The sequence below is a fragment of the Hipposideros armiger genome, unplaced genomic scaffold, assembly GCF_001890085.2.
Source record: "Hipposideros armiger isolate ML-2016 unplaced genomic scaffold, ASM189008v1 scaffold_19, whole genome shotgun sequence".
NCBI lineage: Eukaryota > Metazoa > Chordata > Mammalia > Chiroptera > Hipposideridae > Hipposideros > Hipposideros armiger.
This window is the reverse complement of record NW_017731369.1, coordinates 7,652,297-7,672,324: the sequence shown is the minus strand read 5'-3', so window position 1 is coordinate 7,672,324 and position 20,028 is coordinate 7,652,297. Positions and strand designations below refer to the sequence as shown.

Genomic DNA, 20,028 nt, shown 5'->3' with positions numbered 1-20,028 from the left:
CATTCAAAATGACTATTGATATAGTTGGATTAATTTCTACCGTATTTGTTACTGTTTTCTCTTTGTTGCCCTTGATCTTTGTTCCCGTTTGTCTTTCACCCTTTTTTTGCCTTTTGTGGTTTTAATTGAGCATTTTATATGATCTCTCCTAGCATATCAATTATACTTTTTTTTTTTTAATTTTTTATTTTAGCTGAGCCATCCTGCCACTTGTTGGCAGCTCAGCGGTATAGCTCAGCTCGGGCCGCGAATCGAACTGGTGACCCTGTTGCTCAGAGCTCGCACCTTTGAGTGAGCTCTTAACCAACTGAGCCACTTGGCCGGCCCTTACACTTCTTGTTTTAGTGGTTGCTGTAGAGTTTGCAACGTACAACTAATCCAAGTCCACTTTCAAATAACACTATACTACTTCACAAGTAATGTGAATACCTTATAATTACAATGTAACCCTAATTCCTTACTCCTGTCCCTTGTATCGTTGTTGTCATTCATTTCACTTATATATAAGCATACATGTGCTTACATAACCAAATACATTGTTGCTATTATTTTAAACAAACTTATCTGTTGGATTAATTAAGAAAAATAAAAGTTTTTATTTTACCTCCTTCAGTGCTCTATGTAGATCTGAGTTTCTGACATATTATTTTCTTTTTCTCTGAAGAACTTCTTTTAACATTTCTAGCAAGTCATGTCTGCAGTCATGCATTGCCTAACGATGGGGATATGTTTTGAGAAATGTGTTCTTAGGCGATTTTGTCACTGCAAACATTGTAGAGAGCACTTAACATAAACCTAGATGGTGCCGCCTATTACACACCTAGGCTACATGGTATAGCCCAGGGGTCGGCAAACATGCGGCTCTCTGGGTACGTACCTATGGCTGTGAAGTAAAATTGAAAATGAAAATAAAACTATCATAGTTTCATTTATAAATTTTTAAAGGATATTATTCACATAATGGTGATTTCATTTGTTTTATGGCTCTCGAATAATTTTTAAATTGTTGTGACGGACAGGATTGGCTCTTCTGTCTCAAAAGTTTGCCGACCCCTGGTATAGCCTATTGTTCCTAGGCTATAAGCCTATACAGCACGTTACCGTACTGAATACTGTAGGCAATTGTAATACAATAGTATTTGTGAATCTAAACATGTAAACATTGAAAAGTATAATAAAAAATACAGTATAAAAGATAAAAAGTGGCACACCTGTATAGGGCATTTAACATGAATGGAGCTTGCAGGACTGGAAGTTTCTTTGAGTTAGTTAGTCGGTGAGTGCTGAATGTGAAGGCCTAGAACATTACTGTACACTGCTGTAGACTTAGAAACCCTGTACACATAGGCTACATTAAATGTATTTAAAAATTTCTTTCTTCAGTAATCAGCCTTAGCTTACTATAGCTCTTCTACTTTATAAACTTAACATTTTTTAAAACTTTTCTACCCTTTTGTAGTAATGCTTGGCTTAAAATACAAACACATTATACAGCTGTACAAATAAATTCTCTTTCTTTGTGTCCTTATTCTATAAACTTGATTTAAAAATATTTTAGTTTTTACTTTTTGAGCTTCTTTTGTTAAAAACGAAGATATAGACACACGTGTTAGCCTGGGCCTCCACAGAGTCAGGCTCATCATGTCGCTGTCTCCACCTCTATGTCTTGTCCTGCTGGAAGGTCTTCAGGGCAGTAGCAGCATGGAGCTATCATTTACTATGATGGCAGTGCCTTCCTCTGGAATATCAGCTGAAGGACCTGCCCGAGGCTCTTCTGGAGGAGGCATCACTGTTTTCAGAAATATGTCCATTGTGGTTTGCTAGGTTTGTTTCTGATGTTCGTTACAGATTTGGTTATAAGCAGATAATGTACCATGAACATTTGTCTCTATTAATGAAAGCCTTTTGGTGTTGGAGTCTATATTTTCAAACTTTTTAAGAAGCTTGTTAAGGTCTGGCAAAAGTTCTGATCAAATTAAATGGTACTTAGTAAGTGCTTATGGAACAGAAATTGGTCTAAAAAGTGGTGTTTTTTAAAAATTTTAGAGCACCAGGAGGTCCTTCAGGTCGGAGTGGACATCGGATGGTAGCCTGGAAGAGACAGTTAATCCTTTTCGGTGGCTTCCATGAGAGTACAAGGTCAGTGGCAGTAGGAAGATCTTTCTTTCCCGGAGCATTGGACGTTTTATGGGAAGAACCATTCTGAATACATAGGGAAAATGCTGTCCGTCCTCTAAAACCAGGGCCAGCTTTACGGGTGTGCAGCTCAAGCAGCCTCACAGGATCCCGCACTCAGGAGGGCCTGAGCTGCTTTAATGCCCTGTTGTCACTGTCTTGAAATTCTCAATAATTACTGAACAGGCCCCACATTTTTGTTTTGCACTGAGCCCTGCAGATGGTGCGACCAGTCCTACCTAACACAGGATTCTCAGACTTGGGCCTGGCACAGAATTCCCTGGAGGGCTTGTTAAAACTCGGGCTGATGAGCTCCACCTCAGGTTTCTGACTCAGCAGGCCTGGGGTGGGGCCTGAGAACCTGCATTTCTGCAAGTTCGCAGGTGGTGCTGCTGCTGCTGGCCAGGGGACCCACTTTGAGAGACGCCAAGCTAAAATAAAAAAAGTTCCTCGTGCTGGGGGGACGCAGCCATAGCCCGCTTTCTGCAGCGGTGTCTGAAGAGAGGCCTCCAGTTCTGTGTCATGGCTGCCTTGGTACACGCCGCAGCAGGTTCCTGGATGGCCTAGCAGAGCCCCTGATTGTTTTAAGCCTGTCGTCTGTACAAATACCCTTTTGAGTGTCCTTGGTTTGTTCCAGAAAAACAAGATATATGGTGAACAGGTTAGTAGTATTCCTGTTGCCATCATACTCCAATAACATTTGGGGTAAAACGTCTAGACTGTTGTAACGCCTGGTGAAGGCAGTGTTCGCCCTGCTTTGCCCCTGACTGTGACCGTGTCAGAGAAGGTGGGTGGACATCTTTCTCTGCGCACTTCATTTTCCACTCTCCCCTCTCCTTCTTTCAAAAACGAACATGTAGTTATGAATTTATTAATTGTGGTGGCCCCACTCACATTTTTGGCACATTATGGATCCATTTGCAGTTTTTTTTTCCGATAATTACTGGCTCATGAAAATAAATCCTCACACATATATGTGAAGAAGGAGGCATTCGGTGGGTGAGGAGTGAGTATTGTCATTGTTTCCCCTTTCCCATCTTAGGCTGAGGCATTGTGTGGATTTGGCTCAATCGAAACTTCAGTTTTCTTCATGAATAAAGGATGTTTCTATTAATTGAGAAAAGGGGATAGAAATTCTTACATGCTTTTGGAGGGGATTTTAAAAGTATAATTCAAATTAAACAAGGAATGATTTTATATCCTTAAAGGTGTAACTTGGGTATAATACTTTAATTTTATATCTTTTTATACAGTTTACCAAGTGGTTTTTATACTTTCTCTTAAAGACCAAACTGTTGGTAGCACAGGTTACTGTCTCAAATTGAAGATGAGGAAACCATGATAACTGCTGTATTTTGTTGTGTATAGTGAATACGTTTTCGGGTATAATGCGCACCCACGTTTTTGGCTCAAACTTTCAGGGGAAATAATTTTTGTTTTAATTTTTTAATTCAAATTTTTGTTTACATTTAGGTACTTGTTTTTCGTATTATAAAGGCCTTTTAGCATTTATTTTTTAACATATTATGGTACAAGAAATTTTATATAACAAATAATTACAAAACATAAGAACAGACACAAGTTTCAAGAAATTTTATGTACCAGTAACAAATTTATGATATTTACGCATCATAGAAGGCCAGGAACTCTTCACTGTTACAAGCTCGTCGACAGTTCACCAAAATCGATGATCATATTCCAGGGTATATTTTGCATACAGATATTGTTATTGATTTCTAGAGGTACACTTTTAACTTATAAGCAAAAATAAAAGAATGAACATTTATATAGATACGGAATTAATACTACTTATTTAAAATGCACATACTTATTTTTCCTTCACAAATTTGGGCAAAAAAGTGGACATTATACACGGCAGAATACAGTAATAAGTCGTAGAACTTGTCCTCAACCAGAGGTTGCTGATTTTCAGTTGGTCCCATGTTCTGTCCTGCCCCATCCCCGCTTACTGCTTCTGGTCTGCCCTCCTGCCAGGAAGGTGTTTGGTTAGTTTTTGTCCTTTTGGATCAGAGATCCTGAGCTATTTTTTAAAATTTATACTCAAGGAATTGTTGCCTGTATTTATTCCTGAAACTTTTTTTAAAAAACAAATAATTGTCACACATAGACATGGGGATTCGTGAGTTTGTCAGTACATTAATTCAGCACCGACTGTGTGCAGGACAGGGAGTGAGATCAACAGCCTCTCCTGGCACCCACAGGTTATAAAGTGAATCAAGTTTTACAGTGGTTCTAATGGGCAGCCATTTCAAAATTGGAACTGTTTTCAAGGCTGTTGTCATCTGTTACCTTGTTTAAAATGATTGTTTATGAAGTATTTCAAACATAAAGAAAAAATGAAGATACTAGACCAGATAGCTGTCTGGTCACCATCCATATTAAACAAATTAGTTTGACTTTAAAAAACTGATTTACAGTTGCTCTTTACTTGATGTGCAGAATAGAATTATTTTGCTGAGAAACTGCAGTGTGAAATCTGAGGCAACAGTGGAACGCAGTAAAGTCTTTTAAAAACTATAAGCCTCATTGTTCCTCAGTCCGTATGTGCAAAGCCCTCCTCCCACAGAGGGGCGCATTTGGTCGTGGGGCCAGTCAGAAAGTTCACGTTGTTTCTTTGTCGTCCACAAGTAGACTGGTTCTGTTTCACAGTGCTGTACTTTGCACAGCGTTCAAGGGTGTCGGTGAGCCGACCAGCCTTGCACACTGGTCATGCTGTGCAGCCCCAGCTGGGGACTATAGAGGCCAACGTGAAAGAAAAATCCCTTCAGACCGAGGGGGAGCTGCTCGCTCCCTCCGTGTTTTCTTTTTAAAATCAGCTCTAGGTCTCCATTTGGAATAGTGGAGGACATCTGTTATATTTCAGTGTAATTCTGACCTGAGGCCCCTTGGCATTGCCTGTGGCCATCTGTAAAATTTCCACATCAGGACACAGCATTCTGTCTGTGACTTGGGCAGAGCCCCTGCTTTCCCCACACATGGGGCTCCCTTCTCAAGGCCCCCTCTGCGTTTTGATTGCCTTGTCACTTAAATCCCAGGAGCACTGGGGTTTAAGCAGGGCGGGGCCGCAGTGCCTCCTGGGACTCCTCAGCCACATGTTCTCTTTGCTGTTGCTGTGCTGATGGTCAGAGGATTTGCCTCTGGCACCTTTCAGTTTCAGGACTTCTTGGCCCTCCTTCCCACCCAGAGCAGGGTCTCTTCACAGCCCTTGCCAAGCTCTAAATGCGTCCTCCTGAGCATTCACATAGGTCTGTAATTCATCGTTGAGTTTAAAATTGCACATAGTCACCTAATGTAATTATTTGCAAGATTGTGATTTTATGAACAATGAAAGGAAATATAGTATAAGTTTTCAGATTAAAAAGGCTTTCAGATCCAGGCAAATTACTATGCTTCCATGGGCTAGCATTATTTCTGTTTTCAAATGCAAATTCACATAGGCTTCCAGTCCTGTCATATGAATTTAAACGTCAGTTAGACTGAGAACTTAGTACAAATGGTGGGAAATGCACCTTTAATTTAAATCAGGCTTGCTTTTTAATGTCACTGTCTTTTTGTTCGTGTGACTTCATTCTAACCAGAGATTACATCTATTACAACGACGTGTATGCCTTTAACCTGGACACATTCGCATGGAGCAAGCTGTCCCCGTCGGGGGCCGGGCCCACACCCAGATCGGGCTGCCAAATGTCCGTCACTCCCCAGGGCGGCATCGCCATCTATGGGGGCTACTCGAAACAGGTAAGACATGACGTGGAGGAAAATGCAGCAACTTCTATCTGTTGCCTTTTCAATTTCACCAGTCATGAAAACTTCCAAATAAGAGTGCACATTAGTTTCCTAAAAACGATTCTTTTTACGGAATTCGAAATGGACAGAGATGGCTTAATTTGCTCCAGCCACATCATGTTCTAACCCATATGCTGCAAAAACTCTGCAGTGTGAATAATTCTGCATGCGGGGATCTGGATTCCTAAGCCTCGGACACTAACCCTGTGTGGTGTCCCACTGCAGAATATACCACGACTTGCTTCTCCTTCCTGCTGCCAGCTGCTTTTTCTTTTCTCATCTGCAAGCAGTGCCGACACGCTGACGGGAATGCCAGCACACGTCTCTTGTGGCGCGTGCACTGGAGAGTCTCCTGCTGGCTTATGGTGTGTGTCCTCCACGCAGTGTGCCCGCTCATACCACCCATTGTATTTTTCTATGGATTTCAAAGAAAAGTGCAGAGACACCAGTACACGTCCCCCTAAATACATGAATGTGTATGTCATTGAGTAGAGTTCAGTGATCAGTTTTTCATGCAAAAATACCCACAGTGACGTGTACGCACTTTGTGTACTCGCTGGTCGTGACAAGTGCATGCACAGCCCTGGTTCTGCCCTGCCCTCCCTGGCCAGCCCTGCCCTCCCCACCCCCAGAGGCCAGGGCTGTTCTGGTTTTTCCCACCACATATTCCATTTGCCTGTTCTAGAGCTCCGGATACACGCAGTCACACAATATGTGCTCTGTAGAGGAAGCCTCCTTTCACTCAGCATGTTTTGAGATTCGTCCACGTTGCACGTTTCAGTTCACTGCTTCTTCATGCTGAGTCGTCCTCGTTACATAACACCACAGTTGGTTCATTTTTTATTGGTAGACACCTGGGCTGTTTCCAGTTTTTGACTATTAAAGCTAAAGCTGCTGTGAGCATTCTTGTGCAAGTCATCCTGTGGCTGTACATTTTGATATCCCTTGGGTAGATTCCTAGGAGTGGACCTGATGGGCCACAGAGGGGTGTAGCGTAATTTAATAAGCACCTGTCACGCCTCTTGCCAGAGTGATTGCACCAAAACTGCACGAGAGTGGTGGCTGCCTAACACGTTTCTTGCTAGCATTGGTGTCACTCTTTTGATTTTCAGCCTTTCTGTGGACGTGTGCCATCTCATGTGGTTTTCATTCTCACTTCCCCTGGAGGAAACAGACCCTCTGATTTGGTGGCTGAGTAGGTCACCTGTGGGGTGAGTGGGACAACTGAGGCAGGGAGGTGTCCTGTGTCCACCATCTTCCACACCCCACCCACCCCAGTGAGCGGTCAGCCTTTGTCCTGGAAAGAGACAATCGATGCGTTTTCTGCTGTTATGACCTGCTTGGCCTCAGCTAGATGTTTGACAGTTGGGAGGGCCCTGAGACACATGCTGGTGTGGCCCCAAACTGCGCAGAGTACCCAGATCCGGTGCTTTATCACAGCAGATGCTTCATAGAGTAAAACAGGATGCTAAACAGAATGAAACCTTGTTAAGCTGATGCCACTTGAATCAAAAGTGCCTAATTCTCAACATCTACTTTTCTCCAGCCTGCCACGCAAATTAGCCACGTGCATAATCTGAGTCCATTTACTCCAGCCCTAAATTGCAGCAAAAGCTTGTCTGTTTGGATTCATGGGGGATTTATCAGAATTAGTGAAAGATCTGAGTTGTGGATGCTATGGAATATTAAAAAGTGGTTAGTCTGAGTAGGTGATGAGCTGCATGGAGTAACTGAGACAGTGCTCTGCTCAAATCCCGATTGGAACGTCCTCCACGGGGGGATCCTGGATGGGGGGCTGCTCCTCCCCACCCGGCGTCACCACCTGGCATGGGGGGTTGCTGGGTGACCTGCACAGTGAGCTGATGACACACCTAGTGCATCGTCCAGTGAAAGGGTCCTGGAACCATCTCATAGCGGCCTGCACAAGCAGGGCCCTAAATCACGAGGCGTGGGGAGGAACAGCCTCTTAGTGCTTTCCGTGTTTCACAGATGGTCCAGCTAGGGACCTCAGCCACCCCTGTTCCTGGTTTTGGAAAAGTATTGCCTTTGTAAATCCAGGCAAACCAGAACAGAATTCTGATAACTTTATAAAACTGACCTCCCACTAACCACGATGCTGAGGGTGCAGGGAGCAGGTCAGCAATGTTGGCAGGTTAGAGAAAGGAAGGCAGCTTGCTGCTGTCTCCACTGCTCCAGGCACACGAGCCAAGAGGACTTCATGGCATGTTTTAAAGTACAGCAGTGCCCCCTTATGTCTGGGGGATACGTTCCAAGACCCCCAGTGGATGCCTGAAACTGTAGATAGTCCCAAACCCTAGATGTACCACTATGCTTTTTTGTATACATATGTACCTATGATAGAATTTAATTTGTAAATTAGGCACAATAAGAGATTAACAATATACTGTAACAAAAGTTGTGTGAATGTTTTCTCTCCAGTAATTTTTATATTTTTCAGTTCAAACCTATTCCTGAATCTGTGTGACCATCCCTTACTTGCAGTAAATGGCTTGGTGTCACTTGTTTCAGGGAATCCCTCGCTAAAGTCTTCCTATAGGCCCAAGGCTTTCTGGCACAACACGCTGCTATCAGTTGCAACACATTTTCTGTTCATGTCTTCTCCACCCACAAATATAATGCCTTTTCCATCTGAACTAAGCACTCACCATGCACTGTGGCCATAACTTTTGCAGTCTGAGATATGATAGCCAAAGTAGCACAGATTTCTTTTTCCTTCACAGTTTCACGGATTGAAGATTGCTTCTTACCATAGACCTTAGCAGCCTCATCAAACAATTTTTTTTTTTTAATTAAGTCAAGAACTTTCACCTTTTCACTTAAGGAAGCACTTTATGGCTTCTCTTTGGCACACCTGAGTTGCCATCATCAATACTCTTGCTCTCTACAGAGCTCATTATTAGGTAATGTAAGGGTTATTTAAACAAGTACTGTGATACCACAACAGTTGATTTGATAACCAAGACAGCTACTTGGTGACTCATTAATATGCAGCATGGATACATTGGACAGAGGAATGATTCACCTTTCAGGCTGGATGGTGTGAGGTTTCATCATGCTGTTCATAATGATGCACAGTTTAAATCTTATAAATTGTTTATTTGGGTAATTTTTCCGTTTAATATTTTGTGGTTGACCACAGGTAACTGAAACTGAGAAAGGGAAGCCGTGGATAAGCCGGGACTGCTGTAGCTCATCTTCACCTGTCTGTGAGGATGTCTCAAGCACACATGCAGTTGGGGGTGGTTTCTGTCAATCAGCTGTAAGGCGGAACCTCCTCTTCCTATCAGTTGTGTTGCTCTTTCTCAGCTGTCAGGACAGGGGCTTTCTGTGTTTGCACAGCCCCTGGACTGGATGTGTTGTGAGGTTGCTTTAACTGGCCCTGGAAAAGCAGGTAGCTTGAAGATAACTTCTTCCTCTAGGGGTTTTTCATTTTGTTTGAATCTTGACTAGGTTGCAGCCGCTTTCTTTGGAATTTCCCCCTGCCCTTTGGGGATAAACATGGGGATAAACACAGCGAGCGGGCACGAGATGTGAGCGCTCTTCAGAGTGCTGTGGGCGAGTCCGGTTCTCGGCAGTGCAGGGCCTTTGCTCCCTCAGAGCTGTTGCCGCCTTTTCCAGGCATCATACTGCACTGAAGGCAGGAGTCTTGGGGTGGCCTGGGGTGTCTCTGTCATGACAGTTGAAACGAGTCCATCTCTGAGTCTAAGACTGAGGAAGTGGGAGCTGCCGATTTGAGGACACGAGTGCAGAGCTTGCATGAGGGCTGCAAGGACATGGCCCCAGATGTCCTAGGTGGGAGGGCGGGATGGTGGTGTTCACAACCCGGTGCTGGGCTCCGGGGTCTCAGGCAGACTCTAAATAATCTCAGAGACAGTTGAGTTGTTTTTCAACTTAATGTTGTAACACTTGATATACATCTCTCTCTCTCTCTCTCTCTCTCTCTCTCTCTCTCTCTCTCAGATGTCCTTGGAGTCCATCAATACTGTATTAGTCAGAAATTCATGAGTTGGAGGAATAAATTCTACTCTGTAGAGTGCATACCCAGGTTACTGCTATGTGCCATTAACGTCAGTCTCCTGAGCTGCTTAAAGGAGGTGCCTCATCCATAGAGGAAAGCCGGACCCTTTTCAGAGCTTCGACTCCCTAGACGGAAGCTTGACATCTCCAAAAATCCATGCAAATTCTGTTTCCTCTTCTTGTACAATTGAATCCAGTGAAAAGACTAACTGGGTGAATTTAAAGCTAGTATAATAGACATTAATAGAAAGAATCTGTGGCACAGGTAATCCAAAATAAAACAAAAACACAAGACAGCCTTTTTTTTCCCTTTGAGGACAAGGCGATAGGATTTTGGGGGCAGTCACAACACTTCAAGAAAAGAAGCTGCTATGAAGGAGGAGTGAGGAAGTTGTCGGGGGTGCAGACCCCATAACTACTCAGCTCCAGTCGGAAGGGCTTGGTATCCTTGTCCCCCAGCCAGAGCTCTTCCTGGCTTGTCACTCTGCAAAGGCTACAGCCCCGGGTGAGCAAGCAGCCCTTCTTAGGAGGACTTCAGGCTCACAAAGCCTGCAAGACGACGTATTTAAATGTTATAGCATAAAAGATCTCTCCCTTAGCCTGTTGGTTCTAAAAAGAAGTCATTGCTGTCAGAAAACAGAGCACAGTCAATGTTGGCAGGTGCAGTGAGGCCAAGGAGGCTGGGAGAGAGTTTGGCTGACACGCAGCTATGATCTGAGTTTCTGATGACAAATAGAGATGTCACTGAATTCCTTTACTGTCTCCCCAGCAGGCAAGCCCTCTTAGTGTGAATTTAGTTCCTAAGGATGTTGGGTGGGCAAGGAAGTGGTAATCACTTCGTCTGTGTTCATCTGCTAGAAAAAGAGAAGGCGATCTAGTCTTAACAACTGTAATACACAGACATTGCATCGCTAGCATTGTGCAGATGTTTCTAAAAGGAAAACCAGAGGCACGCACTAGTTCTCATTTCCTGAGATTTGCAGCTGCTCCCCACACACGACTGATGTCGAGCCCCTTGGTTGTAGGACATTCAGGTCACATATCCAAACCACAGACAATTGGATTGTTTGTTTTCCAAAAGGAGAATCTCTTTTTCCCCTCCTTATAGTAAGCACAGTACCTACTCCTTAACAAGAGAAAGGACCGTGCACATGCATTATCTGCTCAGTCAGCTGAGCCGGCCTAGAAACAGCAGCACCCAGCAGCAGTGAGTGCCCTGGGTGCCCAGATCTTGGTTTCTAACTCCCTCCAGGAAAAGGAACCAGGGCTCCTTGGAGAAATGGCCAGTTCCAGGAATGGGGCAAGAAATCGACAGGATGAGTCTGGAGTATCTTGTAGTGCCAGACCCCTCGTGAAGCATTTATAATAAACCCACACTGATGGGCTGTGTCAAGGGGACATAGGCGCCAACCCAGAGTTCCTAGTGGCCAAAGCTGGAGCCGTTTGAATAGCAAAGTGAGTGAGATGGTGTTGGATTATAGCCCATGATGCAACATAAATAATCGTGAGTCCATCCTCTTATAAACAAATGATTGAAAGGATAAGTCAGGGAGAAGAGAAATCACCTGTGCAGAATTCCACAGGGATTGTGAAGATAAGGGCACCATCCAGGAGGTGGGGCATGACTCCCTTCTCTGCAAGTGAGGCCTTCACAGTGACGTCCTTCTGAAGAGGACAGCGTGGAAAGTTGGTGGGGGAGGGGGTTAACTTCACAGTGGAGAAACCTGACATACACACCTCAGCCAGGTGACCAAGGTCAATATCAGCAGTGGTCAGTCCTGGTGACAGCATGCACCCTTGATGTGATGGGATGGGGAAGCGTGCTTGATCTCTGGGATCCTCCACCCAGAAACCTACAACCCTGTCCAATCATGAGAAAAACATCAGACAAATCCCAATAGAGGGACATTCTACAGAACACCTAGCCCTCACTCCTCAAAACTGTCAAGGTCATCAGAAACAAGGAGAATCTTAAAAAACTATCATGGCCCAGAGGAGCCTAAGGATGTGTCATGATGACTAAACGTAAAGTAGTGTCTTGGAAAAGGACGTTAGGGGAAAACCGTGGACTTCAGTTAATAGTAATTTGTCAGTATGGGCTCATTAACTGCGGAACATTGTGCCACACTAATGTGAGATGTCAACTGTAGGGGAAACCGGGTTCACTGTATATGGGGATCCTCGGTACTATCCTCTGAGTTTTTCTGTAAACGTAAAACTGTTCTGAAATTAAAAGTTTATGAAAAATAGGAAACTTAAAGCACAAATGCAAAGAAGTTCATATTTACTGAAATCCTTCCGCCCAGGAGAATATTTTTCCTTGTAGCTTTCCAGATACTTTCAATGTTTGGGTAACAGCTGTGGTGTGAGACCTGGGGGACGTTGCTATGGAGAATGAAGTGTCTGGTCTGGCTGGGTAATAACACTGGTTTGAAGCTGAACACTTGGGGTTCAGACACCTGGACTTGTTGTTTTTGAAGCTCAGAAGAGTGTTTACATGGACAGTGGCTGGCTTCTGCTTGGAGCAGTAATTTGATCCTTGCAGTTAATCCTGAGTCACATGATTTGAAAGATGATGGTAGCCGAGGAAACGCAGGGACTGAAAATGACGGGTAGCTGCATTGTGATGTCATCAGTGGTCCCGTGGTGGTCTCCGGTAGAGCCCCTGTCCACCTAAAATAGGATCGCTGCAGAGGCCACAGGAAGCTCTTAGTAAGAGAGGACTAGAGTGTTCCTGGCATGATGGTGGTTGTTAGAATGGCGGGTTTTTAAAATTGTAAATCTATTCTTAGTAAGTTACATGAAACCTTTTGTTATATCTGTTCAGATGAGGTCAGCATTCAACCTGTCGTATTTCAGCTTGTTCTCGGGGGCTGGTCTAAAAGGCAGGGCCCCGCGCAGAGTCACCTCCACGAGACACGAGAGCACAACTTTGAGGGCTTGCTCCTGGGTGTTGTTAAGTGGCACCTGGCTTGTCTCAACACAACTCACCTTTTCCTTTTGCAGAGAGTCAAGAAGGATGTGGACAAAGGCACCCAGCATGCAGATATGTTCCTGCTGAAGTTTGAGGAAGGAAGAGAAGGTACTTGCACTCACTGTGAGAGATGACGGGCCTGTGGGTGGTCTGCGTGTTGCTGCGAAGGCAGGGCAGAGAAACAAGCCCAGCTGCCCCTGTGGATGTGGTGTTGGCGGTCAGCCCCCTGCATGCTGCCTGGAGCTGTGGGCAAGCCCTTCCTTGCCCCCGAGCAGGCCACGCAAGGCCAGATACTCCATAAAGAACCCTACGTGTTTGCCTGTGTGCACAGCGGAAGTAGCTGAGGAGTGTTCGCCCTCGGGGGGAGTTCAGGATGGACTGGCTTGAAAACACATGTCAATCCATGAATGCCCCCTTTGTAGAGAGCAGGAACCACAGCTTTCTGGTCATTTCTCTTGTTCTTGCTCAAGAGCAAGTGACTGATGTTAAGATACAGACTTCTGAAGTGCTTACTGTGGGGTTGCCATCTCCAACGTTCACTTTTTAAAGCTCCTTTATAGAAAGCAAGGTCGCGCCTCATCTGCGTGACACAGGTTTTGCAATGAGAGGACAGGACTAGACTGAGGGATCTGGTCTGATCTGGGTCTGCTTTGTGACCTCCTTTGAGTTCTTTCACCTCCCGGTGAGATCTGTCTTCTGTATAATGAGGAATTTGCAAAATACCTTTACCTGTCTCCCCACTCTAAAACTCTTTAAACCAGGGCTTCAGAAATGTCCCTACCCAGGTGTGTCTCAGGTGCCAACCATACTGCATTGCTTTGCATGACTGATGAAGAAGGACATCTGTGTTTCCAAGTGGGAACTTGGGTTTAGAGCCGTGGAGTAACTTGTCCAGTTTACACATCAGTGGACTTGAACTCGAAATCTGGACTACATTCCAGGCAGTAGGATCCCGAGCCTGTGTGCTGCCCCCTGCGTCCCGGCCATCAGGCCCTTGACCCCCAGTGAAAAACGACATGGTGCATTGTGAGCTGGTGCATGTGTCAGTCAAGTGTGTCTTACTTGGCTACATGCAGGGCACACTGACAGGTACCCTTTCCTTGTTTCCTTAAAGCATTAAAATGCTGATGGTAGTGGATTGGCTGCGTGGCCCACTGGGTACAGCCTGGAGATGTGCCTGCGCTGTGTGCTAGTGGACAGCATTCGGGCAGGACACAGCAGCATGTTTGCCCCTTGCTGCTGCTGTTAAGTTTTTTAAATGTCCATTAAAAAAGGAAAAATCTCAGTTCCTTTTTTCTAAATATGGTGGGAAACTTTCCCCCGTTTTTATGCTAGTTTCATTTTGAGGGTGACCACAGAAATTAAGCACAAGGCAGAGGAAAGAACATAGTGGTGTGGCCTGCAGGAGGGCCTGTGGCATGCAGCCATGACTGCAGCCTGTGCAGGAGGAAGGGAGAATGGAGCGGGGGTCCCCATGCAGGCCAGGGTGCAGTGCGGGCTCCTCCCAGCCCTGGGGATGCCCACCCCCACGCCTCGTCTCATCCCTGCCTCCATCCACAGCTGGACTGTGTTCCTAGGATGCGATGTTTGGAGGGTTTGTGTAAAAAAAGGTGGTCCAAATCAAACAACCTTAAGGACAAGGATTAAACTGGCTGTGGTGGGGGATGAGGGGGAGCCACGTTTGTGTTCTGTTTTTCTGTAGAGGGAGCCAGATGAGTGATCTTGGTGTTCTTTTACCTGCAGTCTTGCATTTTTTTCATCTATCCTAGCCAGGGGAACTGGGGACACTTGTGTCCTCGGCTGGCTCTTGGTTTCCTCCCTCCCTCTTACCCTAGCTTCTGCTCTCCTGTGACAGGCAGATGGGTGTGGACTCGGATTAACCCTTCGGGTGCCAAGCCCACTCCCAGGTCTGGCTTCTCAGTGGCTGTGGCCCCCAACCATCAGACGCTGCTGTTTGGGGGTGTCTGTGATGAAGAAGAGGAGGAGAGCCTGGAGGGTGACTTCCTCAATGACCTGCACTTCTACGATGCCACGAAGAACCGCTGGTTTTCGGGACAGTTGAAGGTAAAGTTGGGCTCTGACGTGGTTGGCACGATGTGTTGTGCGCCAGACACGCAGCCTAACGCAGGGTACCTGGCTCTCACCTTTGTCATGCCAGCCAGGCTCCCAGGTCCCGCTGCCTCTTTGAGCTGTCACTATAAGCAGGGAATCGGTCACCTCCATCCCTGCTGTGGCACAAGTCCGAAAGAGGCACACAGCGGTACTGTCCCAGCAGTGGGACCTGCAGGGGCTTCGGGTTTCAATGAGCTGATGAGGTCAGGTCAGTGGCCCCAGAAACAGAGCCCGAGGCTGAGGGAAGGTGGCCGCTCTTTGTGGTAAGGCTCAGCTCTGGTTGAAGGGCATTGGTGCCTCTGCTGGAGCCGGGTGAGTGAGAGGGTTTGTTTCTAGGCTTGCCACCCTTTTCCACCTTCTCTGAGGGGTGACAGTGGGAAAGGCTGTGGTCTCTGAGGGGCGACCCTGGCAGGTGCACGAGGAGCACGGCCCTCCAGCTGCTTTTCCAGCGCCTGGGGTGGGTGGTGCTCCCCATGCACTCTGGACCGCCCAGGCCTCCCCTGCTCAGCGCCCTCTGTGTGCCGCTAACGTGCGCCGCCCTGTTTGTTGTCGACAGGGACCCAAGTCAGAGAAGAGGAAGCGCAGGCGGGGCACGAAAGTGGAGCCCGAGGGTGCCAACAAGCCGGAGTGTGAGGGGACCAGCGCCCAGGCACCCCTGGAGGTGGTTAGAGAGGTGGTCGCAGAAGACGGGACTGTGGTCACCATTAAGCAGCTGCTCACTGCCCCGGGCCCGGCTGGTCAGCCACAGTCAGAGGAGGACGACAGCCCTGAGGAAGCGGGCGGCCCCGCGGTGGAGCCGTGCCCCCGCTCCAACGCCATGCTGGCCGTGAAGCACGGCCGCCTCTACCTCTATGGTGGCATGTTTGAGGCTGGCGACCGCCAGGTCACGCTCAGCGACTTGTACTGCCTCGACCTACACAAGATGGATGAGTGGACGGCTCTGCTGGAAACCAATCCAGGTGAGCTGTGCTGGAGTAAGCCCCTCCTCAGGGTGGGGCGAGAGTCCCGAAAGCACCTTCATCGCATCTGCCCCCCAGTGCCACCCAGATGCACCCGGGGTCAACGGGTTGGCTGTTTGCAGGAGGGCAGGCCCCCGTCACGGGGAGGAGGCACCTTCTATGCAAACCCGTCTTGCTTGGAGGGCTGAGGGCAGCGAGGCTGGTAACATCACAGGTCATGGGCTCACCCTTGACACCACTCGTGTGAGCCTCAGACCTATCGGGAGCTGCTATAGGGACATAGTTGCAAAGCACATTTTACCTGTGAGTTCTTCCCGTTGTCGCAGCCTGCTGTGTGCACACGAGCAGACCAGGCAGCCCCTCTCCAGTCTGCGACCTTCTGACCCTTTGGGCCCCATTTGCTCTCTGATCCAAGCTGCTGTGGTCCTTCAGTCCTCACATCCACATTGTACCACAGGCTGCTACTAAGTCACTGCTCATTTCTTTAAAATCTGAGACTAAAACTAAAGTTAAAATCCACACATTTTGGGAAAAGTACAAAATGGCTGCCGTGAGATTTGTTCCTGTCTTCTAGTGAAGCGAGTTTAGAGCTGGGCAGCCCGAGAAAACTTGGAGATGGGGTTTTCTGGCTTTACCTATCTCACTCTCGCCATCTCTGCTAAGATCCTGGGAAAACAGTGCGTTTTCCTGGAGCGCCCAGATGTGTTGGGGTCGGGGCCCCGCTTTCACGGCGCATTTCTTTAGTGAGAAGGTGGGATTCTCAGGAGCCCCACTCGCGGTCCCCTGGCTCTGGGCGCACTGACCCTGTGGATGTTCATTTTGTGCTAAAGAAACTCAGGAGTGGCTGGAAGAGACTGACTCGGAGGACAGCGGTGCGGGTGAGGGCGCCGAAGGCGGAGAGGAGGACGAGGAGGACGATGACAGCAGTGCGGAGGATGGGGGTGAGTGCACCAAAACTTGACCTTGCTTTGTAGACATGCTCTGGAGGCAAGCTTAAGGGGTTTTTGTTTTGTTTTGTTTTGTAAATATTTGTGTCTGGAGTATGTTTGAGCAGCTTGCTATTTAAGCAGTGTTGTCGTGGTTTCTCTGGTAAAGTGGAGAATGGCCTCACAGGGTCGTTCACTCGTCAGACCATGAGCAGGTGACCTCCTCCACTGCCTGCCCCAGGCCTCCTTCCTAAGCTGCTGAACGTGTTTCTTTCTTATTCTCCTCTTTCCCCACAAAAGAGCCACAGCACCCCTTGGTGATGCCTGGCGAGCAGTTGGCAGATTACCTGTCCAGGACTGAGCAGTATTGGGTAAGGCTTGCGCAGGATGACGCTGGGCCCGACGCCAAGGAGAAGAGAGTGCTGAAGGTAGCCCAGGCCATGGCGAAAGCTTTCTTTGAGGACTCAGCGTGAACCACCAGTCTGGGCCACAAGTGACACTGAGTGAGGTGGCCTTCCTTCAGCATCACTGGTGTGATGTAAAATAAACCGGACTTGAAACAAGGCCGCTGCAAAGGTTGTCTTGGTGGTCCTGCATGCACCATGGTCCGAGTGGGACCCCCTTCCCTGGGCAGGGCCAGGCTGAGGGCAAGGCCCCCTACACAGCAGGCAGCACTTAAAATATCAAGTGCCCACAGGAAGCACGTTTCCGTTCTGAAAAAACTGGACCATTTGTGCTTTGTTAGGGGGGTTTCCTTCTGCAAAACTCGGAGACAGATGTTCTGACTGACTGACCACACACATTTACCTTGGAGATTGTCTCTTTGGTTTTTAAAAATGATCAGGAGCAGCCTGTACACGCTTCCTTATTATCTGTAAAATAAAAGTAGCTGTTGGCTGGGCGGTTCTGCTCCTTCTCTGCCCCTTGGCTTGGCTTGGGGTTCTGTTGGTGATCGAGTGGACACAAGGCTCAGGACCGCTCTGTTAGCCTTGTTGGGGAGAAAGCAGTGGGCCATCCGTTAGTCCTCTCCCCTAGGGCTCAAGGTTGTCATTTGTAACGTGACAGAGAGGAGTAAGTCTGAGGGCAGGGACTCCACCATCCCCACGTGGCATCTCGGTCGAGCACCTGGCTTGGGAGCAGGGGCCTCTCACAGCGGAATTCGGTGTGTAAACACACTGGCTGGTGCCTGCTCCGAGGTGAATGGCAGGAAACCACTTTTCATTTATATAATTGGGGTCAAAAGTTGGGCTTTGAACGTACACCTGGCACATTTTTTCATCTTCAATATCTTCAGCAATGAAAATGTAGTTTTCACTGCCTGGAAGGGGTTATCTCTTTCATTACCTGGAAGTTAAAAAAAAAAAAAAAGTGGGAACGCTTGCCTCCGGCACTGCGGGGAGTGGGCCTGGGAAGGCCTCACTGGAGGGACAGAGGCCAGCATGCCCCAGCAGCAGCCCCTCACTCGATCTTGCCTCTGTCTTCTCATGGCGCCCGGCCCCCATCAGCTCCGATGGTGTGACCTTGCTTTGTAACAGAATCCAGAGCGGAAATGGGCTCTCGGAGGCTGATGAGACATAAGAAGCTCTCTCCGTGCTGTCATCTGCCCACCGTGTCTGCCTGTTGGAGCCTCCCTCTGGATGTGGTGCCTGGCAGTGCCCACAGGAGCCCTGGTCATCGGGGAGAGGCCAGGCGGGTGTTAAGCAGCACGTGGCCTGGCTGGTCCGCACGGGTCGTGCTGGGTAGAAGCGTGAGGCGCTCTGGTGTTATCCTCTTACTTGTGGCCCTTCCCTTGGGTGCCAGGGCAGCCTGGTCTCTTTCTGACATTCTGGGTGGAGTCCAGCTGGAAGCTGCGAGGGCAGGGCTGAAAAGCCAGGGCGAATGCCTCAGCTGGCCGGCGGGAACCGCACAGAGGCCCCCCAAGGCCCCCCGTCTGCCCCTGTGATGCAAGCATGCCAGGCTTGACCGTGCAGCTGCGGAGGCTTTGCAGCGGCTTTGGGGGGAAATAATTGGAAGATCTTGTCGGCCCCAATGCAGCTGTCGGTTATCAGAGGCCATTTTTCTTACAGAGGAGCCTATAACATAATGAGATTTGAAGAAAGGAGATAACTTTTTAATCAACCAAGTTGAAAGAGATAACCCCTGAAGAAGAAACTTCTTGTACAAACAAGTATCTGTTTTGCTGTCATGTCCATGGGGCTGTTGCTAAAGATGCAGCCTGAGTAAAGAGGCCGATCAGAACCCACGAGGATTAAATAAACAAGCTTCCAGAAGAGGAACTGCCTCTGCTGTGTAATTGCTGTGATCAAAACACCAGTAACTGTGCCTTCATTGTGCAGCAGCCGGGGAGGCGGAAATGCAACGCAGGACCACATGGTCCCCCAGGAGCGCGGCCAGCGCCCTTCCACCCTTCTGTCTGTTGGTGACTGGTTTGCTGAACTGAATGCTCTGGATGCCCTGATGGCCACTGTGGCCATGAGTGGCCAGTCCGAAGCCCCGAGGCCTCCGTGCCCTGCGTTGCTAGAGCCGGGACAGCTGGGAAATGGGCGTGTTCAGGTCAGCAAGGGGCTCAGTGATGGGGCAGCCCATCTTCACCCTCCTCAGTTTGCTGACAGTTGTTGGTAAGCCCCTCCCTTAACACCCACCTGCTTGGTGAGTTCTACTGCTTTCTCTTACTGGTGCCCATCAACTGACTACATCAGCCCTGTGGACACCTTGCCAGAGTTCCCTGGAGGGTTCTGTGGGGTTTGAGTATGACGAGTTCTCTGTTCTCCCCACTTCCCAGGAGGAGCCGGGCTGCTGTCTGGGTCAGGCTGTTGTAAGAGGAATTCGAAGGGGTTGACCAAGGGCGGCGACTTTCTTGGGATTGGGTTGAATTGAGTAAAAATCAAGGGAACTACCAGTTAAGCTCGGATATGGTCATCATTCAAAGTGTTGTTTTTGTAAGATGTGACAGTGGTGTTTATTGTAATTTGACATTTGCTTTTTTTACTTAAGTTGCTACAAGCAGGAAGTCAGTGGCTAGGTGACAATAGAAGTA

The 20,028-nt window shown here is 47.7% G+C and overlaps 1 protein-coding gene across 1 annotated transcript in view; it reads left to right on the top strand.

Moving 5' to 3' along the window:
• Positions 1-17,892, top strand: part of KLHDC4 (kelch domain containing 4) — a 52,268-nt gene extending 34,376 nt beyond the window's left edge. Inside the window, exons 6-12 of the mRNA XM_019635099.1 lie at positions 2,047-2,139; positions 5,775-5,934; positions 13,027-13,102; positions 14,850-15,058; positions 15,663-16,065; positions 16,896-17,006; positions 17,292-17,892. Coding sequence (XP_019490644.1) covers positions 2,047-2,139; positions 5,775-5,934; positions 13,027-13,102; positions 14,850-15,058; positions 15,663-16,065; positions 16,896-17,006; positions 17,292-17,464 — 1,225 coding nt within the window. The 3' untranslated portion in view covers positions 17,465-17,892. The remainder of the gene's footprint in view (positions 1-2,046; positions 2,140-5,774; positions 5,935-13,026; positions 13,103-14,849; positions 15,059-15,662; positions 16,066-16,895; positions 17,007-17,291) is intronic.
• Positions 17,893-20,028: the final 2,136 nt, after the last annotated feature.